General features: G+C 36.3%; 1 protein-coding gene across 2 annotated transcripts; it reads right to left on the bottom strand.

Annotated features, from left to right (window-relative positions):
• Positions 1 to 6,287: 6,287 nt before the first annotated feature.
• Positions 6,288 to 22,250, bottom strand: ARL5B (ARF like GTPase 5B). 2 transcript variants are annotated; one of them, XM_031614485.2, is made up of 6 exons: positions 22,035 to 22,250; positions 15,241 to 15,301; positions 13,770 to 13,917; positions 11,039 to 11,122; positions 9,245 to 9,396; positions 6,288 to 8,162 (listed from the first exon to the last, which is right to left on the bottom strand). In XM_031614485.2, the coding sequence occupies exons 1-6, from the start codon at positions 22,204 to 22,206 to the stop codon at positions 8,114 to 8,116; spliced, it is 666 nt and encodes a 221-aa protein (XP_031470345.2). In that variant the 5' UTR covers positions 22,207 to 22,250; the 3' UTR covers positions 6,288 to 8,113. The 2 variants fall into 2 exon arrangements, with proteins under 2 accessions (XP_031470345.2, XP_031470346.2); XM_031614486.2 differs by having other exon boundaries at positions 22,098 to 22,249.
• Between the last annotated feature and the right edge of the window lie 4 nt (positions 22,251 to 22,254).

Genomic DNA, 22,254 nt, shown 5'->3' with positions numbered 1-22,254 from the left:
GATCTATTTTGCCCAAAGTTCCAAAGACTTCAGCATAGTTTTAGTAATATTAAAATTTCCTCTGATACTATTACTAGGCTTTAAAAAAAAAAGTCAACACCTGTATTTCAAAGTAATCAATTATTTATGAAACCTTTAAGTCAGTTCCTCACAGTGCTGAATTCATTAGTACACACAACTTTACAGTAGATTTAGAGGTTCAGTGGTAATTTTAACTTGTCATATTATGTGCGTACTGGACAACAGTTAACCTAAATTCATGTTCACAATTTGTGGGGAGAGTCTATGGGTTTTTTTTTATCTTAGACCAGAAATTCAGGCAGAAGGAAAACAAGGCAGATCAGTATGCCAGGGTTTACCACTCTGTCATTAGTGCTGCTTCCCAGGAATGTTACAGAATTTGTGGGTTAAAAAAAAAAAAAAAAAGAGTTAATTAGTCAATAGATCAACATTCAAAGAGAAAAAGATTGGAATGTCAAGCCAATGGGTCACACATAGGCCCCTCATCTATTACATGTTCAGCACAATCAAAAAAACCCAAACAACTCAAGTGCCTTCTACTCCCAATAAGTTTCTAAATCAGTCTCACAGCAGAAAGTAGACAGATTCATAAGACAGAAATAGCCTGACCTTAGAATTAGATACTTCCTTTTTTTTTTTAAACTCATTTATAGTTTCCTCACTTTATTTTTTGAAATATTTACGAAATATTGACTGCGCACTCTTGACTGCACAGAAGAGACAATCAGACCAGCAGCTGAATTTAGAATATACTGAATTTGTTTATTATCCAGATACACACCGCTGATGTCAAAATAAGATCTCATTTCCATTGCAACTAGAAAGCAAAGCAAAAAGATTCATAGGAAGCAAACAAAACTTTCTGTAACACTCACTGAAAATAAGTGTATGGAATTGCAAACAGTCTAATATTCTGTTAATTACCTCCTAATTAGACAGCCCTATAAAGAAGGAGCACTGCTGGATAAATACCCTACTCCAAGTCCCCAGATGCTTTATATAGTGTTTATTTATTCTCACAAAAACACAGGATTTAATTCTGCAGTAATTACTTCCCAATTTTCTTCTAGAGCATAAGAGTATTACATTTTCTACTAAAGCAAAAATTGATTCTATTAAGTAGCTGCTGTCTTGCAATTCACCGAAAAAAAAGCAAAAGGAAAATATTTTGAGTTTGTATTCATCTTGGAAAGGAGCAGAGTTCAATAGCAATTATTTGTTGGGGAAAGCAGTAGTGGTTGAAGATGTTTTGTTGTCAAATTTTAAAGTTCGGCCAAAGGAACTTTTCAGAACAAAATATTAGGATACCAAACAGCCAAGCGCAAGATCTGACAGCAGTTCCCTTTTTTAATCTGGCCAAAGGGATGAACCTTTTGCTGCCTGCAGATTGAAAAGAGCTGCTGTGGGAATAGCTGGGAAAAAAAGAACAAGCAAGCAATGTTTCAGTGAAAATGTTTCTTAGAGAACACAACCAAAAAGAAGGCCCCAAACCAGAAATTTGAGTTCTGTTTGTATAGAAAATGGTTGTTTTTCTGTCACAGAAGATTTTTGCCAGTGTCAAGAACCAAGATTTTCCTGAAGTAACTATCAGTTTTACCAGTGCTGTTTTTGAAAGTTGTATCCTGAGATTCTTTTTCTTGGTGGACACAAGTACAAACACCAAGTACTAGGCAATACTCTTGCCAATAGTAATGACCTGTATAGAAGGAAATACATAGAGATATGAGATCATGAAATATAAAAGGAAAAATTATACCTTTCTATTTGCATTTATATAAGATTCTTTTTCCTCTTGTACAGATTGCAAAGTACTTTACAGGAAATGATTTTAAATTCTGTCCACGTACAGCATAGCTGAGGATTGAATACAGTTCTTTGATTAAATACGATGATACCAGCCTCTACAAAATCATGGAGGAAAGGTATAGTAGGGACAGGAGGAGAGTAATTTTGTTATTTTACTCTAACACTGCAATTTATTTGCACTCTCTCCAAAAGTATAATTAGAAAAATACATATATTATTTGGAACAAACTGACATGATTTTGTTTAAATTTTTCTTCAGGCCTAGAATAGAAATAGTAACCCGTGAACTGCAAATGAGCTCAGAACAATCACTTTGGGATTAGCTCAATTTCATTAATCAACAATCATAGAAAAGGCAGCTCTAGGTGCCAAGCAGAGGGACACTAGATGGCAGGATGCAGTGCATTCTTGCTTTCCCTAGTTTAGTCAGAAGTTCCCTTCTGTATCTCAACTACTAGAAAAAAAAAAAATTTTCCACCATTTCAAATTTACTTTAAACAAGCAGCTTAGGTGAAGATCTTCATTTTGCTGCCTCATGACTGTGAATACATGTTAAGAATTTATACTGGCAACAAAGCCTCATATAAATTCTATGGTCCTCAGCAAAGTCATCATAAGACACACTGGTAGATGCTGGCATGCTGTTTCGTTAAGGACAACTTTGATTCTGATTTATCAAGTCTAAAACAAATGCATATAGCTTTCCAAACTATAAAACTACTGGAGAATTGATAGCATGACACGTCACAATGCTGTGTTTCCTTGCTCCATACCAACCTTTCCTCAACAAGAAGCACTATTTCAGTACTCTGCTTCAATCTTTGTTCTAGCTTCTCCTCTCGCCCCATCTGAATTTCAGAGGAAATTTATTGCAGGCACAAATGTGTCTCAGATGCTTCACGCATATTCATGAACCTTGCAACATTTGGTACCACTCCACATTCTTTAGTTCTCTAAGTTGTTTGAACATTGAAAATACTGAATCACTTAGCATCAGCAGTACAGAATAGCAAGGAGTACAATTTCACAGGAGGTGCGCAATTGCATTCACTACAAAAGAAATGTGGACAGTGAAACACTGCTGGTGGTACTGCACACTGAGACCACTGTTACTCCACTCACCACTAACAGCGGCAACAAAACTGCCATATAGCTTCATTTTAGCCCTCACATGCCTTAAGCTCCTGGGAAAGTATACAGACTCTTCATTGTGGCTACCCACAGCAAAGTATCTTCATAATTTCAGAAGTAGAACTGAAGGTTCAAATGTTACAGATGCAAAGCACAATCAACCACTACCATCTGCCTAGCAATTTGAGTAGTAATTTTGCAACTTTGTAGAGCCATAGAGGAACAAACATCAAAGTTCGGAAAAATAGTGTAAGTCAGGAGCAGCATGCAGATATTATTATAAAAATGAAGTACCACCTTGAGACTCATATTCGCTTTTTGAATGTCTTTATTCTCAGATGGAGGTACAAGAAATGTCAAGAATGCAGTGTTTTTAATGATAGACAAGATACAAAATGGCTTTAAGCCACAGAACTGAGTTTCAAAACCCTTCAGAACTTACAGAAAGCTTTGCAACAGAAGAAGCGATTGAACTCTCCTCTCCTCTGCGTGTTCTCCACTGTAGCTAAGCACGGTTCCCACGACTGTGCTGTTGCACAACCACTCTGTTCTGACCAGGAACTGTCAAAATCCCTCATGCCCATACTGAAGCACATGTACTAGCGATGGTTTGGCGTAGCTACACCGATCCTCTCCTGCCATCTAGGGGACTTATACTGATGTACAAGAGGAGGAACAGCAGACTGCCTTCACAGAAATACAGGGGAAGTATGTAGCCCAATCCAGCATAACTGGGTTAATCATAAATATTTCTACAGTAAATTTCTGTTAAACACAACAAAAATATTGAGGTGATAATTTAAACCTCATTTTAACAAAAATATGCATACCTAGAGTTACTTGGCTATAAGAAGCTTTTTGATTTTCCTGGATACATCGAGAGTAAGACGTACACTGCTATAAATTGTGTATAGTTATCAACAACAAATAGAGAGAGAAATAAAGGATCAATATATGTGGTCCCAGAAACTGAGAAAGTTAGAAAAAACTTCCTTGTACAGCACCTGATATTAAAAATACTTCGCTCAGTGCCAAAACTTTCTTCCCAATCTACCATTCATAATGAAGCACCAACTTTTTCAGAGCCTCATCTTCATTCCTGCATGGCAAGCAGGGCAGAACTTCAGAACCAATGCCCCCCCCACAACCCGTGCAGACAACTTGACTACCTTAGCAAAAGCAAAATATAAAAATATTCAACATCAAAAGGTCATCACATGAATTTAACAGGAAAGAGTAAAAGCAGCAGAATGCTGAGTGTAGCAACACAAATGCATGCATAATAATCTAAGAAAGCTCTTTTTCTGTTCTTCCATTTGGATTTGTTTTCCTGACTTTGAAGGGGAACATTAAAACAAACACCCTTCAATAAAACAAACACAGACCCGTACTCCCACAGCTGAACCGATGTGAGAGTCTCTTTAGGATCAAAGCTGCAACTCTTTTTCTGGGATAAAAGGAAGCAGGTGCCCAACCAAGATGTTCCGTGAAGTGGCTGCATTTGCAATAGATGCTGGCCCTGATTCTGCCCCAGGGAAAGAATAGAAGGCAAAACACTCCCCTTAAAAAATTACAGAACAACTCTTCAATTTATTTTATTTTGCTAAAAATATTTTTCATAGCTCTGGCCATGTTCTCTTCCCATTACCACGTGCAGTTTAAACAAGTGGGGAGAAAAACAACGCTATTTTGAGAATATCAAAGCTCCTGATCACCTCAGCAGGAAATTTCCTAAAATAAACCATCTGGATGAAAAGAGTGAGAACGAAACTTAAACAGGGATCACAACTGCATGAAGGCACTGTGTCAACCCAGTTATGGCAGCATAACACAAAGCTGCATAAGTCACTGTGAGCTCTTACACAGCACACCTTCCAGAAGAAAAAAAATCTGTGTTGGATGGCAAGTTTTAAGTTCTGTGCAGAAGAAATTAGAAAAAGACAATTAGAAACTGCCATTGCTGATGGGTATCAAAGGGGACTATGACACAGATACTGAGCGCTAGTTTAGCCAGGCAGGCTATGCTTCAGGAAATAATATACATTTAGGACCTTTCTACTTAATTCACTTAGTAATCATGAAGAAATCACATTCTGTCAAAGGAGAATTTGTGCCTATGAAAGCTGACTCAGACTCCAGCTGTCTGAAAAGAAAACAAATTTAAGTCACATTGGACAGATCTGGACATAATGGACAGAGTCCCATGTAGGGACACCAAGACAGTCAAGCAACTGGAACATCTCTCCTGAGAGGAGACACTGGGACTATTCAACCTAGAGGAAGCTCAAATAGGACCTCGATGTGGAAAAATACCTCAAGTATTTGTGCAAAGAGGACAGAGCCACTCCTGTCAGTGGTACCCAGTGGCAGGACCAGAGGCAAGGAACACAGACCATAACTGAACTTTGGGAAGAAGGGCACTGGTTTGACAGTGGAATTTTTTTAAAATGGATAAATGGTTCAGTTAAAATCAACTGTAAAGTGGACTGCTTTAGAATGTTGCAGCATTCTCGACACTGACTTTTTTTTCCCCAAAAGTTTGTTGATGCTAACAAGGCTAAAATTATTCATGGCTATGTTAGGCAAAATACCACCAGCAGCACTGATAGAGGTTGCCCAGAAAGATGTTAAGAGTCTCAATCCTTAGAGATCTTCAGAAGTCACACGGATGTGGTCCCAGCATCCTGCTTCAGGTGGTCCTCTAAATGGCAGGAAGTTGGGTTACATGTCCTGCATAGATCCTTTACAGCTTCAACCATTGTATGATTCTGTGAAAAACTGCATACATTTGTTAATCTATGTGTAGACATTAAATAAGTTTTACAGGAAGTTTTATATTTCCTTTCTGTACCATGCTCATTGGGTCTTCTGCAGCTGAGGAGGAAACAGTTTTCCTTCCATTCTCTACATATTGTTCAGTCACTACAGATTGCAAGTATATCTTATTAGAATTCATTTTTAAAAAATTACATTTTATCTTTGTAGACAGCGTTCTAGGCTCTGAAAGTGATGAATACCAACTAAAAAATTCCACATCAAAAAGCAGCAATACTGTTGATAAGTGGATATCATAAGTGGAAAACTGTTGTAATAAACCAAGAAGAAAGCTGGTAAAAATCATTGCTATTGTCCAAAATTACTTTCCTTGTAAAGGTATTCAAAGGTGTTTAAGAAGTGATAATGAATTAAAACTTCTTTAAGTTAAATTCTAAATAAGGAAGAACCAACCGTGAATAGCTAAATGTACAGGATTACACCCTAAATTATACAAATATAAAACTGAAAATAAATTTAAATTACAAATGGAAATCAAGTCACCAAACAAGAAACCCATTCACAGTACTGTTTATTTTTTCATTTATAATTTAAGAACAAAACTTACTTTCATGAATTTGAACAGTTAGCATGAACTTCACAGCAAGAAGCTTTAGCATCACATCTTTACTTGTCTTCTATTTTTTTTTTAAAGTATAGTTTTGCTCTACGTTATTTTCTGAGCATTTTGACTTGACAGTCACAATCTCTTGAATGTGACTTTTGCTAGCCAGCACTAATACATAACTTTGTTCAACCAACCACCAATTCCAGATGTATTCTTAGTCTCCTTTTAGCACAATGTATTTGATAGGATTTTTAAAATTTAAGGCTTTGTTCAAATATAAATGGAACTAAATTGAAAATTTACAATTTTTTTTTTTTTTTTTAACTTACTGTGCTTAAATTTATCAAAACCATTTTATCATTAAGGAACTCCAGCCAATTAGTGAAATGTTTCTAATGACCAGGCTCCAAGTAGTGTTCAGGCATGCATAAGTACAGAACATCTCCTTTGGAAGCGTGCCAAGCATTTATGTAGATTATGTATCTCTTTGCTAGTGGGATTACACTAGTAATTGAGAGCCTAGTTTTGTTCTTTTATTTTTCTCCCCTCTGGGTTTGGGCTTTGTTCGTACCTAATGTGCTCAATTAGTTTACTCTGTTGTTTCAGATTCTCTCTACAGATCTAATTCTATCACCTTCAAGTTGAATTAAGAGTTATTAAGCCCAACCTTTTGCCACTTGTTTTTTAATTGGAAGCTCTCTACTTTTTAAACTTCCAGTTCCTAAGTTTCACAAAGTATAGAATTAGTTCTCCACTCCTGCAAATAAGAATAAAAAAATAAGGCAATATATTTTCTGTGCAATGAAAACTGAAAACATTTACATAAAGGACAAGATAAGCTTCATTGTGAAGTCCATAGATACAGCACCATGATTTTGCTCTGTTTATAAGTCTGGCTTCCCTTTTGATTATACATTCATTTGGAAAACATCACTCTCACCAAAAAGGTAAGGCTCATGTATACACAGTATTTAAAATGTTAACAGATTACAACAAGTCTACACATAAAACTGACTGCCATGGTTCCAAATATAATTATCAAGAGGTTTATTTAAAAAAAAAAAAAGTTTTCAAGGTCTAAATGAATAAATCAACACTTAATAAGAAAACTTATTCACTGTGCAAAGATCTATTTTCAGGTAAACAAAAAGGAATCATAACCTACAACTACTCAGACAAAATGAGAATAATAGATTTCTTTTAAGGCAGAAATTAAGTTATATACCTGGTTAAAAGCTGCCTTAATATTAACTATAACTAACTCCTTCAGCATTTAAAATTTGGCATTAATGTCTATTAACTACTGTGCTGGGTAGAACTCCACTGATGTTCCAAGAAGCCCAACTTTGGAGACTAAAAACTATGCCAGAATAAAGTCAACCTACTAGCTACTTCTGCCATTATTAAACAAAATATCTAGATTTATGTTAGTAGTTATAGAAACTTTTTAGAAAGAAGAAGTATGAAATACTGGCAATGACAAAACATATTTTAAAAAGCTATCATTGAAAAAGTTAGAATACGCAGTCAGAGGAATTTAAATGTTTAAAAACAGATTCACATATGTCCATCCAGTTGAAGATTAGTGTATTAAAAAATGTTAAGAAAATACTTTGTTTCAGTTCAACTGCACTTGATTCAAGTACAGTTTGGAGATTGGCTGATATAAATTAAACATGGTCACTGGCTCAGCAGCCAGAAGTACAGAAAAATGTACATGTTCACAGGATAAATAGAAGTCTCTTCCTTTTGAAAAAAAAAAAAAACAAACAACTATCTCACTCCAATGCGGGAGGTCATCCACTCCAAGCCTTGGCATAACCTGAAAGATAGACATATACTATATTGGTACTAGTTTTGTTCCAACATCTTAAATGTGTTCTTAAAATAAACTACTAAAAATAAATAAATCAGCTCAAATTGGAATTATGAACTGAATAAATTAAGCTAAGCCCACCTAGGCTTTAACGATAAAAAGTTGATCAAGCATGCTATTTTATTGCAGACTTGACACTGTCTCAGTTATTTTCTTCTACAGCTAAAAGATGCTACTCTTCATTTACTTAGAAATATAGAACCATATAATGAGAAACTGCCTTCTTGAACACTACAGACTTTTCAGACTAGGAGTAAAAGACAAAGAGTAGGTTACTCAGACTGAACTGGTTAAGAATTCAACAGCTCCATACAAAACTAAGTTTTTATTGAACACCAGGATTGCATGGGATCTAACCTGCCTTCTCACTCAATCTGCATCTCTAGATGTATCGCTAGACTAGATCTCTCCCAGATTCTGAGGAGAATTCCAGTTAGTGAACTAACTGTGGATTTTTCTTTAAATGAGTTGGCACCACTACTGTCACAGTCCGAGAAATTCTAATTATTCATTTTGATTTATTATTTTTTATAAGAAAGAAGTGTGGATGATCAATGGTTCTAAACTGATGCTCAAAAATTTCTCCTTTCCCAAACATCAGCTTGTTCAAAGATCTAACTTTGTACATTAAGAACTCAAAACTGACCTTGGCAAAACTAGTGGAAGCAAGCAGAGTTAACTCTCAGAATGAAACAATACAATCCAAAGATTCAATTAAAAAGAGTCAATTCTTACTAGCCCATCCCATCCTACAAATAAAAGTTGTCCATCACTTTACAATATATCCCCACATCATTTGAAAATACTTCATGCTAGAATTGAGAAAGATCTTCCCACTCCCCAATACTCAGTTGTATTCATTATTTGTGATGCCACAAGATCACACAGTTTTAAAGACTGTTCAATGCAGCTGAAAAAACTCTAAGTATTAAATGTTAGTAAACTGCTTTAAAAGAATCAAGATTAAAAAAAAATCAGTGACCCCATTTATCACATATATTACGTGTACTTAAATAGTAAAAATTTACCCTTCTCCTGTCAAAGCACAACAAGACTGGATGTGCCATGGGTGATCCTTTATGGAGCTAAGGGTGAGGTACGTAGATATCTCAGCAGCTGTCATGCAACCCTTCATGTCCTGCTTGTTTGCAAAGATGAGAACTGCAGCCTTCCGTAAATCCTAAAAGTAATTTAGAATATACACAATTGTTATACTAACAAGCTACAGTGTTAACTGTATTTCTCAGAAAAACTGCATTCAAGCTACAGTTACATAGTAACATGGTGTTACAGCAGGCTTATTGCATTAGAAATTGATTACATTATTACTGAAGAAAACAATTTATTTTGAGGTATTTTCCAGCACAGAGAATCAAATCATTATGCGTAATATTACTACCCTCTTGGTTTTGTCCATATGTTAATTAAATGAAGTCTTGTTAACATATATTTTGCAGAGCTGCACATCATCCAGACAATGGAATTACCACCAGATAAACGTTTCAAAATCTATCTCATATGCTGTTCAAACAGAAAAGCCTGCTAGATATCATTTCCTTGAAATTAGTTTCCACTTCATTAAACAGGTTCTGTGCTGGTAAACAAAAAGTAATAACTTAAAAAACTAAGTTAGCTACTTTTAAAAATTCTACTGTTCCAAAAAGAGAGCTCTAATAATGCTGCTGCAGCTCTAGGAAAAAAAAAAAAAACAAAAACAGAAGTTAAAACAAAATTGTCTGCTTCCTGTATAGAAATTAGAATTCCACAAAGCAATGAAACAAGAGCTAGGATGCTCAGGTTTAGGAGCAAAGAAGGGAAAAATAACGTAATATGCAGGCAGCTGGTAGCATCAGTTACAAGTGTTTACCATACTTAGATACATCTTAAAGTTTCAAGATAATTTTTCCATCAATACAAAAACAAAAAACATGGTCTAAAGATGAAAATTCACAAGCCAACTTCATTACAGTCAAGTCGTACTAATAAATTTCAAGAGATGACAGATCACTGAGACCTTACAACACTAGTAACTAGTGAATTACAATTTAAGTTTCATCACAAAAAGCCGTCTTTCCACTTTTTTAGGTAAAATATTTGGTCCTTGTACCAGATTCAAACTCCACGAAAGAGTTTTTACTTCCAAGTTTATTTGAAATGCTGAAAATCCCCTAGAGAAATTAACTCAATGGTTCCTTTGCACTGTACCAAATCCTTTTTCTTCAGAAATACATTTAAGATTTAAAACAACCCTAAGACAGCTTGAGTGTGATTAAAGAAGGTCTTATTGTACTTTGCCTAATCCAATATATTCCTAAACAAAGACCCCAATATAACAAAAAGCTACAAATAAAATAATTCAGGAATGTTATAAATATAAATATATATAAAAACTGAAAGGAATGTTCCCATAGTATTGTATATGGTACTTAATTTTAAGAAACAGAATTTAAACAAGAGAAATCGAATTGCCTATATATTTATTTTTAGTTTTCACCATTAACTAAAAAAGTAATAGAGAACAATAATAGCCAACGACACCAATATGAAGTAACTAGAACTCAACATACAAGTTCAAGATTTACAAAGTAAAGAGCAATTTATTATAATCAAGTAAAAGCTGATTTGATTACAATTACACTAGAAGAGTGCTTCATTATAGTTTTTCTATTTATGTTTAACATACAGTTTTAAACCATGCCCAACAGGCATGCACATAAAAGCTCAATTTTTCTGTCAGTTTAATTTTTGTTAACATAGGAAGCATGTAATGCTATTAGATTGTTCATCACAAAAGAAAACAACTATCTCAATCCCTAGCTTACCTCATGAGCCAACATTCTATAAAGTTCTTCTTTTGTAATAGAAAGTCGCTCTCTGTCAATGCTGTCAACAACGAGAATGATGAACTAAGGAAAAAAATAGTATAAAACACAAGTACAAAGTATAAGTTACAGAAATCATATTTTCAAGAGACCATTACCACAATTCTTCCTACATGAGACAGAAATGGACTTTCTGAACATGTTAGAAAATAGAACAAGAGGTTCACTGTTACAATCTTTCATTAGAGCTCTAGGAATCATACACAAAGACTGATTGTACATTTCAGCACTGCCATTAAAATCTACTTCTGTGTACTGCAGTTAAATCTTCTAGTTGGATTTTCAGTCCCCACATCATAAGCAAAATAGTGGTGTAGGTACCAAAAGCAGATCATGGCTCCTACAGATCATGGATTACACAGTCTGGATGACAAACCTGCTACACATTTATCAATGAAGACAGCTACTCCTGCCCACTACTATTGGCATGCTCAGAAAAACGACAACTTAACCTTGTTAAGTTTCTTACAACTTAGCACCCTTGCAGTTAGGCACTCAGAGACAGCTATGACAGTGATTTTACCCTTTTTGCTCTTGCCAGGCATTCACATGGCCAGGCACTTCCTGAAACACTGCTACACCCAAGATTTCCCATGGGAAACAATTCTCATTAGTGTGAAAATTACTCTTTAATCTCACTTTTTCTGCACCTTCTAGTTCACAGTCTTATAATAGAGGAAAAAAAGACAATGCGACAGTCAGTAACGTTCTCTTAAATATCTTATGTACATTATGCAACAGCATCCATACACAATTCAGTGTTCAACACTTGCCCTGCCTGGAGTGTGCACCAAGCAGCACAAACAGCATCACAGTTTGGAAAAACAAGTAGGAAGATCAAGAATGAAGGGTCTGATTAAAATTACAGAGCGTCTCTAAATCAAACATTAAGATGGAACACATACTGAATGGGAGAGGAAACCCAACAGATGACAAATGTGACAGTCTTCACCACTCTCCTACCCAGCCCTTCCACTGGAAATGCTTTTAAAATCTCTTTTACTATCTTTTTGTTTGTTTGTTTTTCTTATAAGAATAACCTATGAGAGCTCTCTCTCACCTCAAATCCTGTACCTGTAAGCCTATCAACATCTGTGTAAGAAATATGATCTGATTCTTAGAAACAAACTGCAGAAAGTGGCCATATTAAGTTGAAACTAAGTGGAACAAGTATGTAATGAAAATTCATTTGTGCTTTTCCCCCCATCATTCCAGAATTTTTTTTTTAGATTGTTTCAATTTCTAGGTAAGGAAAGAGGGAAGAGACATACAAAAACTGCATGTGAATTAATAACAAAAAAAATTTGAAGTCTCCATTTTAATGCTCCAACACATGCTCCAAATCACTGTGTCTTATAGAATTAAGAAGGCTCACTGCCCACTGAAAATGACTATAAAGTATGAAAAACTAAGTCAATTTAAAGCTGCTATAACTTTGAAGCATCTAGCAGATGATGAGGAACAGTAAGGAATTATTCATTACAGGGTTGGTAGAACTAGCTTACCAAACAGATCCTCCTCTTTTCTAGCAGTTTCTAGCAGACAAAGCTTCAACATGGAGTTCTTTCCAAATGCTAGAATGTGTTGGATTTCACATACTTAGTAGACCAAATACAATGAAAATTATCTCTTCAAAGGATCAAAAAAGAACTAAGACATTCATATCAAATCCCAAAACCAAACATATTCAATGAGCAAATGTAAATAATTTCCTGTACCAGATATTGCTGGTAGAAGTTCCTTCACCCCATGTGTTTTTATGCCTACACATACTTTACCAGATAAAACCAAAAGCAAGTTTAAAATATAACACTGAGGACTGGAATATCATCACCAGGCATTCAGTAGATAAAAAGTTTCTGGACATCTGAGCTAGATCACCCAAAGAGAGCAGTAAGAAAAAAAAACAAAACAAAAATACCCAAACCTTTTCAGAAGGATAGAATGTTTAGACAGTTAATAACACCTATTCTACTTTAAAGGTAGAGACATCTCTACTTTAGTAGAAATTAGGTCTGGAGTCCTTTGTATCAGTGTACAAACCTCAAAACGAGACTACAGAGATTTGAAGTACATACTGCATTTGTAACCTTTTGGCCACCGCTACGTTGTTTCAAACCATGCTGCACTACCAGTACCTTATGACTTCTACACAGCTAGGATCTCCTTTCCTTTGAATAAAAGCCACAAGCTGATGAATTTTTTAAATACTGTTACCTAGAGAAGAGTTTTGTTTGTTATCCTTAATTATTATTACCTCAAAAGCTTTTCAGACTGGATGTACAGAATTTAGGTTAACTACTGCAATCCTCACTGAATTTATAAAGTACATAGCAGGATTTGCTTTATAATCCACTTGAAAAGAACGCTGAAGACCTCAATTTAATTTTTAATTTTATTTAATGTCATTATATTGCCTAGAAAAATAGTCTAGCTTCACATTTTCTAGCAAAGATCAAACATTACTTTAAAGCAGATGTGTAAAATATTACGAGGAAATTGGCTTCATTTCAGAAACACATTACTTTTTGGGGATTTGTTCCTTCTTAAAAAGATAAAAACAATACAGCTACAAACTTCATAAAAACTATCAGTATTCCTAGTTTAAAAAAACCAACATAATTTTAAACAAATGTACCAAATCTGCATATTCCAAAGAAGCTTTTCATACCTCTGTGTTTGAATAGTAGGTGTTCCATGATGACCTTAATGATTCTTGTCCTCCGATATCCCACATTAAGAAATGGGTGTTTTTCACCACTATTTCTTCTACATTGCTTCCTATGGTTGGAGAAGTATGAACCACTTCGTTCATTAAGCTAAAGGACAGAATAGCACATCATAAAGACCAGTCAATAAAATTCATACAACTTGTCAATAACAAAAAATATGTTGCAGAAGCATTTCTAGCTTCAATAAAGAAGTTGAAAGACTAGGAATTTTTCAAGTTACACATTCACATTCTTAAGGTAATGAAGTAAAAAGATTAGTTAAATGTGAATTTAGTTTGGCAATTATGGTTGACAAAATTCTTGTCTTGTTTTTGTACCATGCTACAGATACCAGTAATGGAAAGTAAGCATGTTAAAAGCCTTATAACAAATGCAGATAGCATCTGCAATTTAACAGTGTTCTCATTAAAAAGACACTACTGGATTCTTAAAATGCATTTTTCAAAAGAAGTTGTGATTCTGAAGATCACATAAAAAGAACATTCAATTGTGCAAAATACAAATCGAAATACAGTGTAATCAGAGCACTCAACTTCACAACCTGTCCTCAGACCAAATCTCACCAGCATCCCCTGGTTTCTTAGCTGAAAATTTCTCAGTTCTGCCTTCAAGCTTTGGCAAAGTACAAAGGAAGAGACTTTTTTTTTGTTTTATCTCTTAAAGGTACCCCCTGGTGCCTTCATATGTAAACATATGGATAGCCAATTCATTAGGCACTTTCCTTTATCTGCAATCACAACAGTAACCAGGTTCTTGTCAATATCCTTGGATTTATCCTTGGATATTCCTGCAAGGCTGGCAAGATTTGGGAGTGATACAACACAGTGCAATTAAACTGCTGAAAAAGTTTATGGTAGTACCTAAGTGTGATGAAAGATTTCCTAATAATAGTATTTCATCTCAAGTCTTAGACACTGCATACAGGAAACATTTGGAAACGTTTATGCAGGGTGGCTACAATTCTCATTATTTAAAAATCAACTTCTCCACATTTCTTGGTCACAGGATTTTTTTTTCAATTCTTAGTAATAAAAATAGGCTTGGATAACAAGGGAATTTGCAGGTCGTTTGCATATATAATTTTACTAATTAATCAATAATAATTAATTTACAATTCAGTGTTAAAACACTGCAGTTCCTTCACATTGCATGTCAATACTAAAACCAAGCATGTTTAGAACAACTAATGCTATTCATGTACAAACTATGATTTAGCACAGCCTCAAGGATTCTACTAGGTTGCAAAACTGAATCTTCAATATTAAATTAGTGACATATACTAAACTGTAAGCGGAATAACAAATCTGAATGATAGAATCATTAAGGAATCATTGGAAAAGACTCCTAAGGTCATCCAGTCCAGCCATCTACCTACCACCAGTACAGCCCACCAATAGTTTGTATACTTACAACTGGTAAAGAATGGTTGTCTTCCCAGCATTATCAAGCCCCACTATGATTACTTTATGCTCTGCGTATAAGGAAAGAAGGACAAGAATGAACTAGTGGAAATAATAATAATTCTGGCTAATCACTTTTTTCTCAATTGAGAAAGCAACATGTTCGCCCGAGTTCAATAGCCTACACAGAGTAGTGTCAGCCTCCAGGGGAAAGAAAAAAAAAATATATAACCAACAAAACTACCTTCTGGAGAGTGCAGCTTAAGGACAAATCAGCATTGGAAGCCTTCATGCAGGAATGCTTACCTGTATGGTTACTTCATTTAAAAAGACATCTATTTTAGAAAGATAAATAGAAATAAAAACATTCACTTGACAGAAACAGCCATATTAATACTCGTAATACACCACAGTCAAATCATCTTAAGTTACCAAGAATTTACCAAGAGCTAGTTTTCCAGAGCATGGATGAGTCTGCTGCTCCTCAGTCATGCAAAGCACATCCATAGATTGCTGCAAACACAGACTAAGTTGTAAGACCTAACAGTAGCCAATAGTTAAGGAACCGCTACCACTTACATGGTGAAAGAAGGAAGCTGTATTTTCAATAAGTCCTTATTTCCAACACTCCAATTCTGAAAAGTTCTCCTTATATGATAGTGGATGTCCCCAGTACTGCAATGTTACAATTCCAGGCACAGGTGAAAGAACTCCAGAACGCATTCTTTGTACTTATTCCTTTTTAGAATTTCAAATACAACACAACAGCCAATTAAGATGTGATGTTTTTTGATACATATCTGAAGTTAGAAGATACTGATCTGCATGTTGATGAAAAATCAAAGCACTTGAGAGTAGAGAGAAGTTACAAACAGATATCATAAGCAAAACTGTAAAAAAAAAAAAAGCTTGTGAACAGTCTTCAGTTTTTCTTTTTTTTTTTTTTTTCCCCTATGAAATATACTCCAACAAGTATTACCTATTTCCCTGTACTAATTTCCCTTCTGCAGCATCCTGCCAACATACCCTAAGGAAATAACTTTTCCTGGCCTGAAGTCCAGTAATTCTTTTATCCACTTAAGTAGAGTCACCACTAATTAACCATCTTCCTCAACACATAAATAGTATGAAAGCCTCTCTGCTTTCAAAACTAATAAATCATTCAATGTAACTAGACTGTATTCTCTTTCAAATTCAGTTACATTTAAAGGGTTTTCAAAGTTTAGCACAGAAATATGCTTTTGTTGATTAAAACTGACCATGTTTTCACCTGTTGCTTGGAAGACAATAGATGCCAATTCTGCAATGCTCTGTTTGCATTATTTTCAAGGAGGAAAAAACAAAACAATTCCAGTTTGGTGTTTCATCTGCTCTTTCCAGCTTTGCAATGGAATGCAGAGCCTTGCTTAGGAATGAACATCAGAAGCATTTGACAAAATACTACCACACTATTTAAAGTAAGGAAATAAAATAAATTCTTTTCACCATTCAAACGAGTTTTGTGAAAGCCACTGATCGGTAAATAGTTCAACACTAAAGGGAGATTTTGGGGGGAAGGGGGTGATGGGAAACATGGGTAAATGGTTCAACACTAATGGAGGGGATGACCACAACAGGCAGAGCTTGTCTGTGTCACTCTGTAGTCAAGAACTATTTTATTCAGTAACTGAATATGCATAAACAAATCACAAGTGTTTAATTAATGACATAGGGATGAAATTTAAGTGACGAAAGTAGCAGTCTCCACCTTCTATTACTGCTTTTAAAATGATCATCTATGACCATTTACAAACATACAGGGAAGTCAAATCTCTATCTAGTTTGGTTAGGTTATGGATTTTTTTTTACTTGTATACATAAGGAAAAAGATATGAACTGCCCTATAAAGATTGAACAAAATTTTAAACAAGCACTTGTTTACAAAAGCAATCAGTTGAAGGCACATTCTTTATATAAGAAAAAGGTTGATTATGGTGTAAATCACAGGCAGTGATTTCTGTTCTCTGTGTCCTGCACTTACAAACTAACCCAGGTTTTTCCTTTACACTGGCTGATATTCAAACACAGGACCATATTCATATTATCTTCCCAGTCCGCTATGGTCTTGGCAATAGGAGAATAAAACTCATAAGACAAGTACCAGAGCAGAAGAGCAGGCTCTTCATAAATCAGGTAAAAAACAGGAAAAAAGTGTAATAGGAATGAATAGAAGTAGTAAACAAACACATAAGAAGAAACATTACTAGGCTACTGCTTAAAAGAAACTAAAGAATTCAACCTTTCCTGGGTGCTTGTTTAAAAAAAAAAAACAACAACATGTAATACTGCTAAAAAATTGCTGTGAGACTAATTTATTATTACAACACGACAAGAAAGTGGGGATGATCTTGCAGATATCAAAAAAAGGACATAATGTTCTTTTCTTCAAAATATTACTGATAAATATCCCTAAACATACTCTTAAATATTCTTCTGTAAAAGGGTTTTGTCACGGGAGTCAAATCTGAAGATTCAGTTATCACACTTTTGGATCTTCCTAAATTGAAAAACTAACAAAACACCCTCAAACCCTTGATTTCTTTAATGATGTGCAAGAACCTTTTCTTTCAACGTATCTGAAAGAAGAAATCAGTGAGGGAAAGAATACTGAAAGTTATCAGGCTGTGAAACAAAAACAACACATCCAGTTGATAAGAAAAATGATGTTGGAAGCTTGAAAGCTGAAGACAGACATTAGACAAAAGTTTGTGCAAGAGAAGGCAGAAGAAACAGAACTGTACTACACTTTAAAGTTTTCTCAATACAAGACAGATTTCTCCACACTAATTAAAAGCTTCCCTTCTTCTATGTAACACAACTGTTAATACAATTTGTATTTCCAGACTTACTAAAATATAAGTGAAGAAAAACCATGAACAACCTTCAACAGTCATCAGAATCAAAATCCACTTGGTTTTTCAGATAATGGTCTCTGCTAACCCAACTGTGGAGTCTGGCAGCAAGCCTAGATGAAGTAACCTATGGAGTTATAGAAGTTCATCACCTTGATTTTGAGGCTACCGTTATTTTTCTTATGGCAGTTTTTCTTTATTTATTTAACAATCATAACATTTATTCAGACAATATTCTGAACAGCTATCATTCAAAACAGTTAAAATACAAACTTTGCAGTTCTTTAAGAACTGCATTGGCCACACATCCACAAAAAGGTCCTGGGAAAGGAGTTAATTTTATCAGGATTGCTGATAAAACCTTTGTTTTTTCCTTATAATTTCATTAAGAGTTACACAAAGAGCATTGGTAGAATAAGTTAATCAAGCAAGTTCTACCCCGCTATGTCTACATGAAGGCAGTAAGTTAGTCATTCCACCACTAATTCATACTACATGCTGCTTAGCAGACTGCCTTATTTGAATACTGAATCACTGCATAAGAATGTAATTTCTGAAATGATTTTCTTAAATATACATTTATTTATTTTGAAATTCAATGCTAAAACTTCAACCTGAACATACAATAATTTATAACCAGACTCGAAATGGTTGCAGGGGACAACACTTGAAACCTTACTTTTTGCCAACTTCAAAAATACAGAATCAGGAGGCCATCAGTAAGTCACACTGAACAAAGAACTTAAACGTCTATTTTTAAACTAATTGTTTCTCTCATAAGTAAAACGTTTACATACCAGTTCGCCTCATTTAATTGCAACTTGATTAAAAGCCATTATGTACTGAAAAGGCATGAAGACCAGAAAACAAGATTAAATAAGGCCACAGAACAGTTTTGACCATGATTACCATCATCAGTCAAAAATTAAAAAATAAAAAGTAGAAAGTGATAGCCACTGTTCAAAGGTTACTTCAAACTCAAACTGGAAACAAATACTTCTAAACATATTTGCACAATTAAATTAAAATCATTAAGTCTGACTCCTTTGCCAAAGCAGGCTCCCCAGACCAGGCTGCACAGGTGAGCATCCAGGTGGGCACTGAACCTCTCCAGAGAAGGAGACTCCACAACCTCTCTGGGCAGCCCATTCCGGTTCTCTATCACCCTTTCTGTGAAGAAATTTTTATGCACGTTCATGCAGAACTTCCTATGGTTCAGTTTGTGGCCATTGCCCCTTGCCCTATCATCACACACTGTTGAAAAGACTCTGCCCTCATCCCTTTGCCTCCCACACCTTAGATATTTATAGACATTGATCAGATTCCTTCTAAGTCTTCTTTTCTCAAGGTGAACAGACCCAGGTTGCTCATCCTCTCCTCATAAGAGAGTTGCTCCAGACCCTTTATTATCTTTGTGGCCCTCCACTGGGCTCTTTCCAGGAGATTCCTGTCTTTTTTGTATGCCAGTATGTTATATGTTAGTATCCTAAGATGAAAACTTTTGAGAAAGTGACTTACAGATATTCTTCACGTAAATTATCAGCATTAATTCACTGGTTCATAATTCTTCATTGCATTTAGCTGTCTAGAAATTATTGATCAAACACCTTTTAGATTTGGCATTTTCAGCACAGCTGCTATACACCTTTACATAAAGCAAAGCTGCAGCGCATAATTAATACTGGAATGAAATGCCCGTGACCTCCTGTACATATCTTCTAGCACTTTGGCATTCCTCTTCCACCGCCCTCTACTTTAAGGAAGCCAGATGACACTTGTTAAATCTTTACTTTGCATTTTGCCAGCATCTGGTGCCTCAGCCTATTAGCACAATCCATGATAGCCTTGACAAACGAATGCTGTGCTCCACACACATCTGTGTTTATCTGTATCTTTGGAATAGTCCCTCTGATTTGCTAATGTAATTATTTTGACCGTACTCAACAGACAGCTTCATGGGTCAACTTATGAATGCTCTGAGCTGACATACAACTAGAAAAGCAACCAAATGCAACTCAGTAATTACTATCTTAATTATTATTATCATTATGACTATGGAGAAAATAACTATTTAGAGAGGAAAACCCTACTTGATGGGTCAAAAATTTATGGTCAATGAGAGTTTTCTAGAGTAAGATTTCAATTTTGATCCCCCCCCAGAGAGAAACTTGCTTTACTCTCCATTTGCTGCAGTAAGACTGAAGATGGAGAGAACAACAAAACAAGAAGAAAACTCACCCCCATAAGCCTCCCATTGGGATAAAAGCCAAAAGGTACTTCATGGTACTGACTCATCCATTGTAACTATCATATTAATGGTTAAACTATTTTAATGTATTAAGAACAGCTTTCCTTTCAGGAATTAATATACAAAGACATTTTCCCCCTCACTAATGAAATGGACGTCATCACATACTAACAAAGAAAGAAACCAAAACAATGGAGCAGCAACTTTTACTCCCTTCCTGAAGATAAATATTGCCATCATAGGGGACTATACAGACCAACAGTAAAAGCCACTTCTAATTAGTTCTCTGCACATCCTGGTGGAGTCTTCAAGGAAAGGGAGCAGCAAATCACAGAATTAAAAAAAAAACAAAACAAAAAAACAAGGCAGTATTTAAGAGCTTTGTGGGTTGGTAGAGAACACCTTGAATTTTTTCAAATGGGTTTTCCAGTTCAGATAAAAAAAAAAAGAATCTTCATGTAAATGTAAAACAATAATTTATAAAACTTCATTTGAAGTCTTCAGGATCGACATTAAGGGATGGAGTAGATAAATAGCTTGCAACCTCTTCCTGCTCCCTGCCATGGGAAGACAGTTTGGCAGACAGATGTTAATAAGTCCACATGATGAGACTGCCTCAGCTATTTGCAGAATCAGAACAGAATACATACATACACTCATGGTGATATGACTATTAAAGGGATACCAGGTGAACCTGCCTCCCATACCTTGCGAAACTGTTTTGGCAAAAGAGTGTGACGTGACCGACAACAAAAATGCTGCAATTTTAAAGTAGGAATGTAATAAATTTAAAATGGGAATGGAGCACATGTTTTGAAACCTGATAGCAGAGCAATAACATCATCATTTTGGCTGCTCCAAACTCAGGGCCTCAAGGAAAAACAATACAGAGAAAAAAGTTGCGTTAAGTACTTGATTCTCTAACCAAAAAAGGTGAGGTAAACAAGATTCTTGAAAACAAACACACAAACAGACACTAAAACAAATTTTGTTTTCGTGATAACTGAGCTGAAGGCAGTGGCAGCTCCAAGTTCTGAACCTCAAAGCTAAGTGCAGAGCACAAAGCGTTTGGATGCATTAGGGACAAAGCTGTCCCAGACGCTCTCTCCACTCTTGCTCAAGAAGTGATTTTCTTGGGTCACCGAACGCATTCATCTAGCGACTTTCACCAAAACTCAAACAGAACTTCACCTCAAAGGACCCAAAGCAAGTTTTTTTTTTTTTTTTTTTTTTTGTCTTGTTTTGTTTTTGCCTTGATTCTAGAGCTAAAACACCGTGATTTCGGCAGCAGCAGTGGGCCCGATCGCCCACTAAAGCGGCGGCCGCTATCCCGGTTAGAACGGATATCGGGAGGCAACGGCCGGCCCCGCCGCGCGGCTCAGGGCACCCTGCAGGCCCCGCTGTCCTCCAGCGCTGCTGCTAGCTGACCGGGAGAGCGAGAAACAAACCGAGAAACAAAGCGGCTCGGACGGCGAAGCACAACACAGCCAGCACCCAGGGCGCGAAGCCCGAGTTCTGCCCGGACGCGTCCCCAGGGAAACCCGCCGTAGGAGGAGCCCCCCCCCGCCCGCAGCCCCTCACCTCCCCAGCGCTCCGCGCCCACGCTCAGCCCCGCCGCACCTCCCGCAGCCGGCCCGGCCCGGCCTGGCCCGGCCCCGCGCCCACCTTGGTTCCCAAAGAGACTCCACAGCTTGGCGAAGATCAGGCCCATGCCTGGCCCAAGCTCACCTCGGGGCACTCGGAGCCCAGAGAGGTAGTGGACGCTACAGCAGCAGCTGCGGGAAGACGCGACCCCGAGGCGGCGGGAGGGCGGGCGGACGGTTGAAGGGGCGGGCATGAGCGAGGCCCCGCCCCTGGCCGGGGGCCGCCCCGGCTCCCACGCGGC

This window comes from Phasianus colchicus, chromosome 6 (assembly GCF_987193195.1).
Source record: "Phasianus colchicus chromosome 6, bPhaCol1.hap1.1, whole genome shotgun sequence".
Taxonomy (NCBI): domain Eukaryota; kingdom Metazoa; phylum Chordata; class Aves; order Galliformes; family Phasianidae; genus Phasianus; species Phasianus colchicus.
The sequence above is the reverse complement of the archived record's forward strand: the minus strand, read 5'-3'. Positions and strand labels throughout refer to the sequence as shown.